Raw genomic sequence first — 7,456 nt, forward strand, 5'->3', positions numbered from 1 at the left:
GGCCGCTTGCCCAGCTCACCTCCAGAGCTGCCCAGTCCTGGGGGACACTGGGGAGATGGTGAAACCCACAGAGTCACAGGCCCCCAGGATTAGGGCCTGGCTGGGACTCAGATTCTCCCCTGACACCCCCAGTCCAAAACCCAGTGCAGCGGCTTTGGGGGAACCACACACTCTAGGCTCAACCGAGTTGGGAACTAGCAAACACCAGGGTGTGGTCAGCACGCGGGGGCCCACAGAGCATGGTTTTAGAGGCTAGAACTCAGAGGAGTGGAGTGAAACCCAGTTTGTGATATTTATTCTATGTGGGCTTGGCTTGGATGCCTGCAGTGATGGGTGTCTCACTACCTACCCATGATTTCAAGACAGCCCAGTAGGAAGTGCTTCCTTCCAGCTGCCCAGGTGCTGCCTCCCTGTAATGTGTTCTCAGACGTCCAGCTCCATCATCTGGAGACACACACAGTAAGTACCGCCCTCTCCCCAAACGGTTGGCCGGGCTCCTGGGAGTTCCCGTGTGATGTGGACATAGCTGTCACCACCCTGTTTCACAGATGAGCAGACTGAGGCACCCCAAGTTGGGCAGCTGGCCCTGGGTCACACGGCCGTGTCCCTGTCCACCTCAGTGCCATTCTGGACTTCTCTGTCCCCAGCAAACGCCTCTGCCTGGCCTCCTCTGAACGTTCCAGGTTCCTAGGACTCCTCCTCCCGTGCACGGCCTGTCCTGTCCCTCCCTTCCTGGGCTCTGAGTCCACGGCCTGCCCGGCCCTCCCGACCTCTGCCCCTTCTTTCTGGGCCTCGGGCTCCCCCTTGTTCTCCAGGCAGCTCGTTCTTGTTTCTCACTGGGCTCATTCCTGATCGTTTCAATGTTGTGCTGCGGTTTTGAAATGCTGACCCCACGGCTTGTCACATGGCCACTTCCAGGACAGACTCTTCTTCTCACCTTGTGAAAGTCACTGAGACCTGCATCTGCCTGTCAGTTCCCTGTGGGCTCACCGCTGTCTTCACATCTCTGAGGTGCTCTGCACCTTGGCCGAGCCTCCCCGTGAGCCAGGCACCATCCTCCAAGTTCCTAGGACTGTCTCCCCTGACACCCCATCTCTGAGGCTGCATGGCTGATGCTCCGTCTCCTCTGATGCTCCATCTCCTCTGATGCCCCATCTCTGACCTCCATCTCTGACCCTCTGTCTCTGACACTCCCTCTCTGACCCTCCATCTCTGGTGCTCCATCTCTGACCTCCATCTCTGACCCTCCATCTCTGACCTTCCATCTATGGTGCTCCATCTCTGACACTCTGTCTCTGATGCTCCATCTCTGACCCTCTGACCTCCATTTCTGACCCTCCATCTCCGACCTCCATCTCGGACCTTCTGTCTCTGACACTCCATCTCTGACCCACTGTCTCTGACCCTCCATCTCTGACTTCCATCTATGACCTCCATCTATGATCCTCTGACCTCCATTTCTGACCCTCCATCTCCTCTGATGGTCACACCCTAGGGACAGGCATGTGCTCTTTGGATGGCCTGGTTGCCCTCGGCACCTTGGTGTCCTCTTGCCCTCTGCGTGTCCGGGTGAGGTCTGGCCAGTGCAGGCCTGGCTGGACCACCACCTGCTTGTTCTGGGTGTTCCTTTGAGTGCAGGTAAGGCCCAGGCTGCCTTTTGTCCTCCCATTCATACTCACGTACGTGTATTTGGGGACCCACGTGTGGTTTTGGGTGTGTTCCATACATCTCCTCTTGGTAGATCTAGCCAGGATGTAAGCTGTTAGACATCTTCCCACCTGGAGTTTTGTGGCTGACTTAGTGTCTTCCTGTGGGCCTCAGTGTCCTGCGGGGTCCGCATCTTAGAATGGATGAGCTTCGATGGAACTCAGGTGCCTGGTGCATGGCAGAGCCCGTCAGTGCCTCCGCCCCGTTTCCTCCAGTGTTCCACGCAGCGTGCCCAGCTTCCTGGTGTGGGTGCCAGTGCGGGCCAGTCTAGAGGGGCGGGCTGCTGTCGAGAGGGGCAGCCGTAGAGCTACCACCTGGGAGGACACGGGAAGCTGTAAGAAACCCATTTAAAAATGGGCCTTACCTGCACCCAGATCACATTCTGGGGTCACCTAGTTTCAGGGTCTCTGCTCTATACATCTTAAAATCCCCGAAAGATCCCCATGTTTATCATCCCAAAGAAATTCAGAGTCCTTTTATAACCAAAGGTCAAGTTACACGTAGTCTGTGTGCTCCCGGAAGACGGGGAATGTCCAGCTCCACGCATGAGATCCTAAGCTCTGCCTGTGTGGGAACGGCCTCGTGGTGGACGCCAGCTAGCCGAGCCTTTCTGTAGCTGACTGATGTGTTTCAAAGAGGTGCTCACTGGGCAGCCCTGTGCTAAGTCTGCTTGCGGCTTTGGAGGGCACTGCGTCCTCAGGGAGGGGGACTGGGCTGGGCTGGGGCAGTGTGAGGGGGACGGGGGAAGGCCATGTCCATCTCATGAAGAGGAGCCCATGTGGGCACAGTTTAGATGCTGGGCTGGTGGTGTGCCGGGGGCGGCAGAGCCTGGCCAGCCCTGCCCGGGATGCAGCGTTCCCGGACAGGATGGGAGGGAGCCACAGGGATGGCTCAGTGTTCCTGGCCTGAGGATGACAGGGGACCTGGTGGACAGAGCACGTCCCTGCCCTGTGGCTTGGAGTGGGTAGGCTCCGTCAGGGGCAGGGCCAGGAACCTGCCCTCTCACTCGCAGCCCAGGTGTTTGTGCTGCAGGCAGCCATGGGCCACATCTGGGGACTTGCTGGTGAGGAAGTGGGCGATCGGCACAGGTCGGCTGGGTAGGCGGAGGCTGCAGCCGTGTTGTGGAAAGGGCTGCCGGCAAAGGGCAGGGCCAGAGGGAGACAGCTGGGGGCCTGGGGGGGCTCAGGTGAGAGATGCTCAGGCTCAGCAACTGCTGGGGGAGGCGGGCAGAGCAAGGCATGGCCTCTCTGGGGGACACGTGTGCTGTGGTCTGTGGGCCAGCAGCAGCATCGGTGTCCTGGGGGTGCACTTTGGACATGCAGAATCTCGGCCCCACCCCAGACCTGCTGAATCCGAAGGGACTTACCGAGAGTCGAGACCTGGCCTTGTAAAACACTCCGAGGAATGGAATATTTGAACCGGAAGTGGGTGGTCCATCTGATGGACTCTCAGGCCCTGTAGTGCCCCCGGCAAACACACTGTTAGGCAGCTTAGCCTCACTGTGACCAAAACAACCGAGAACAACAACTTGGAGGAAGGAGGGTTTATCTGGGGCTTGGGTGTCCGAGGCCTCAGTCCATGGCCGGCCACTCCACTGCTCCGGGCCTGAGGCGAGGGGAGGGGCAGCGGAAAGCTGCTCAGCTCATGGCGGGGTCAGGAAGCAGGGAGAGGGGAAGGGCCCAGGGCAGATGCTCCCTTGCAGGGGACCTGCCTCCCCCAGCCACACCCCAGCTGCCCAGTTACCACCAGCCAGTCCATTCAAACTAGGGTGGACCGACTAGGCTGCAGCCTCACAGTCCATTCACTTCCCCAAAGATGCCTCTCATGGTCACTGGAGGACCAGGGAGGTCAGAGGTCAGGCAAGGACAGTGAAGCCCAGGCCAAAGTCCACTTGTACTACAAAAGTGGCTTCCAGCTCTGGCTTCCCCGGCTGCAGATGAGGAGTCTGGGACTAGGGGTCTGCTTGCTCAGAGGTGAGTCCTTGCAACACTGCCCTTGAGCTGTGTGACCTCAGGCAATGTATTCAACCTCTCTGAGTCTCTGCTTCCCCATCAGAAAGCATGGATAGGCCCAGCCTCACCATCCACCCCTGGTGGGATAGCGAGTTGGTGTGGAAGGGTGTGTGTGTGAAGCTTGTGGACCTGAACACACACAGGTCTGTCATCAGCCAGAGTTGTGTGGTCACTGAGGCCGCGTCCTCCTGGCCAGCTACATGTGGCCCTGTCTCTCCCTGTATGTTAACTGGTTTAGTTAAATATCTACAAAATGGCACACGGCCTCAGGGGATCACCCGGGGGCAACGTTGGCATGGGTTCCAGCCAAGAAGATGGTGTGCGTGAGGCCCCTGGAAGCCAGAGTGGGGAGGACAGGGACGAGGGCCACCCAAGGATGGAGAGAGGCAGCCGAGTCCTGCTGCTGTCCCCACGATGGCCCCCCTCCCTGCTGTCAGCTCGCATTCGGGTAGGACATGGCATGGCTGCGTCGATTGTGTGCCAGGGTCAGTGTCTCCGAGGGTCAAGGGCAGATTTAGCCCCGTGGCTGTCACACTTGGGGGACCTGGCAGCATTGTCATAATTGCAGGGCCTGAGTCTTGGTCATGATGGCCACCACTTAGCTGTGTGACCATCCTGAGGGAACTGGCCCTGAGGTCGTGGGCGTGGTCTGCACCATGCCCGCCTTGCTGCCCCTGTGTGGGCAGCAGGTGCCTCTCCTGTAGAAGCGGGGGCCGGGCCTGCTCAGGGCGCCCACAGGAGCCTGCGTCCTGCAGCCAGCCCCGGGCCTCTCTGAGCACGAGCCTGTTCCTGGCGCCTTCCGCAGGCTCTGATCATGATGCTTTCCTGGACTCCACTGGGGCCTGCTGCAGACGCCCGCTGCCCGGGCGGCTCAGAGGCCCTGGGGTCTCCTCTGGGAGGGGGCCTGTGCTCCCTGCTACCTGTGTAGGGGGCGTTCTCAAGGCAGGGTTGGGTTCTGCACCTGCTGAAAAACTGTCCAGGCTGTGGCTGGGTGTGGCTGCTGGGGCCAGCTCCACCTGCTGGGGTCACAGGGCTGCAGAGAGCAGGAGAGAGAATGGGCCCAGGGTCCCGGAGGCTCTGGTGCCCCAGGAAGGCCAGACAGGTGTCCACCCTGCCTTCCTGGCGCCCCGAGGGCAGTGCCTGTGGGGAAAGGGCTGCAGTTTCCCAGACAGGTTGAAGGCAGCAGTGACCGGCAGCCCGTCTGCTCCTTGGCAGGGGCCACGAGGGGATGCTCAGAATATTCCACAGGGATGGGGGGGGGGGCGGGAGTGTGGCCAGGGGACTGCCCTGTGCAGGACGGTCAGCCAGCAGAGCACAGGTGGTCTGTGCAGTGGGCCTCAGCCAGAAGCATGACCTCCCGCCTGGTGAGTGTCCTTCCTAGGGCACTGGCAGCCTGTCCTGCAGGGCTGGGGAGCCCCTAGGAGACTGGAGGGTAGACACTCCAGGAGGGGGTGTCCAGGGGCTCCTACCCCTGGCCACCTCAGGCTCAGGAAGGCTTAGTGATCTTCCTGGCCAGACCCAAGTGGACCCTGTCCTGGTCCCACGGTGGTACATGGTGGAGGGCACGGGGGGACAGCAGGGGCCACAGGAGGCTCTGAGAACATGGCAGTAAGGGTACACCTTAGGGTGTCCTGGGTCCCCAATTTCTGAGCTGTGGAACTGACTGATTTCCCGACTTCACCTCAAAGCTCCCTAAATGTAGGTCATGAACTGAGCTTGGGGCGGGGACACTCCTGTAGAAGTCACTGAGGCCGCGTCTTAATGGTTGTCACCTGCTGATAAAGGTCGGGAGTCGGTGGCTCCAGGCTCAGAAATAGACTTGGCTCCTTGGGGTGCAATGAGCCCCACTCTCTCAGGGGTCTCCTGAGACAGACAAAGGGACGTTCCCAGCAGCCCAGCTCCCTCCTCGCCTCTTTGGACACCCCTGTGGCCAGTCTCAGAGGAAGGACCCATGAGACCCAGATTCAAACCCAGCTCCTTCGTGAGCGGGAAAAGTCTCCCACCCCACGGAGCCTCGATGACTTCTTGGTTGGAAGCGCTTCCATTTCTCCTGGGTGTGGCCAGGGATGGGCTTGCCGGGTCACGGGGTGAGTCTGTGCTGACCTTTTAAAGACAGCGCCAGCTGTTTTCCAAAGTGGCTGCCGTCTGCATTCCACCAACCCCTGGAAGGGTCCCAGTTTCCCCAGCTCTTCGCCAACACTTGCTGTCGTCGTTGACTGTCCCTGGAACTGTAGTCACCCAGCATGTGAAGTGGCCTTCCGCTGCGGCTTCATTGGCGTTGGCCTGAGGACTGCTGCTGTGGGAAGCCTACAGACGGCATCAGCGTACATCTGTCTCCTTCGGTGAACGTCCACTTGGATCTTTCGCCCATTTGTGAATTAGGTTATTCATCTTCGTATTAAGTTGTAAGCGAGGTTCAGTGTTCTGGGCTGGAGTCGGCTCTTGGGTGCGTGATCTGCAGATGTCTGTACATCCATGCGGGATCCTCACTGGGCCAGGAGTGCCTTTCGGAGCCCAGCGGTGTTAACTTTCCTGTGTGTCCATTTCCTCCTCTGCTGCTTGAGCTTCTGGGATTGTATCTGAATGTTCTTTGACTAAGTCAAGGCCTGGAAGGAGCCACCTGTGTTTCCTTCTGAGCACTTAAGCCCTGCGTGAAGGTCTGTGACCCCTTGTGAGTTCGTCTTGTTGTGTATGGTGTGATGAAGGATTGAGATTCCTCGTTTTGCGTGTGCATAGTTACAGTGTGATTTGTTGGGGAAAAAAGAAAAAAACACAAAGGGCTGGGGACACAGCTCAGTTGGTAGAGGGCTTGTCCCCCATGCACAGGGCCCTGGGTTCATCCCCAGCACCACACACACACACACACACACACACACACAGACTGTTCTTTTCCCCATTGAGCCACGTGTCACCTTTGTGGAGACCCAGCTTTCCCTCCTGCTGTCCTGGCCCTGTGGAACCTGACATCAGCCACTGCTCTTGCGTATGATTGCAGTCAGTGGCCCGATTTACCAAGAGGTGCAAGGACACCCCCCCCCCCGAATGTTCAGTCAAAGCCAGCGTCATTGTGACCAACTGTGGTGCCGTGATCTACCCGGACAGCAGTTGGCCCAGCTGTGTGACCTGCTCAAGTGTCCTCCTCCCTCCCTGCCTCAGTTTCCCCATCAGTGAACCAGGGATGATAACAGCTCCTTCCCTCCCAGGTTTACAATACAAAATAAATGAACCATTGGGGTACCAGGTGCCCCCGGGGAGCCCGGGCGGTTAACATTGGCTGGAACATGGGTGAGCTGCTACTTCCTGTGTGCCGCCACCTCTTTGGGCTCAAATTGTTGAGCCTGGTTCCACAGGCTCAAAACGAGAGGGTTGGCCTGCAGTATCCGGGAAGCAGCCGCTGCAGCTCACAAATCCGGCTGCTTCTGGCATCAACGCCAAGTGGCCACAGACCTGGGGACATGCACTTCCTCCCCCAGGTAGGCCTAGCAAGCACAGGCCCTTCCTGGTGCCAGGGAGACCTATGGGAGTCCTCTGATAGTCACACGGAGAGAGAGCGAGCCGGGGACCTTGAAAAGACTTGGAACCCTGCTCCTCTCTCCGTTGGGTTTGTATTGGATTCAAGTACCAATCATGCACACCCGCACCCACACGCACAGACACGCAGGCGGGTGCACACATCTGTCTGCACACACGAACCTGCACAGACGCACACAGGCGCTGCCTGGCGAGCTCCTCCCCCC

General features: G+C 59.1%; 1 protein-coding gene across 1 annotated transcript in view; it reads left to right on the plus strand.

Annotated features, from left to right (window-relative positions):
* The first annotated feature begins 440 nt into the window (after window positions 1-440).
* Window positions 441-7,456, plus strand: part of Timp2 (TIMP metallopeptidase inhibitor 2) — a 32,024-nt gene continuing 25,008 nt past the window's right edge. The window contains exon 1 of the mRNA XM_015504102.2: window positions 441-459. Within this exon, the coding sequence (XP_015359588.2) occupies window position 459 (1 nt within the window). The 5' untranslated portion in view covers window positions 441-458. The remainder of the gene's footprint in view (window positions 460-7,456) is intronic.

Source organism: Marmota marmota, unplaced genomic scaffold (genome assembly GCF_001458135.2).
Source record: "Marmota marmota marmota unplaced genomic scaffold, marMar, whole genome shotgun sequence".
Lineage (NCBI taxonomy): Eukaryota > Metazoa > Chordata > Mammalia > Rodentia > Sciuridae > Marmota > Marmota marmota.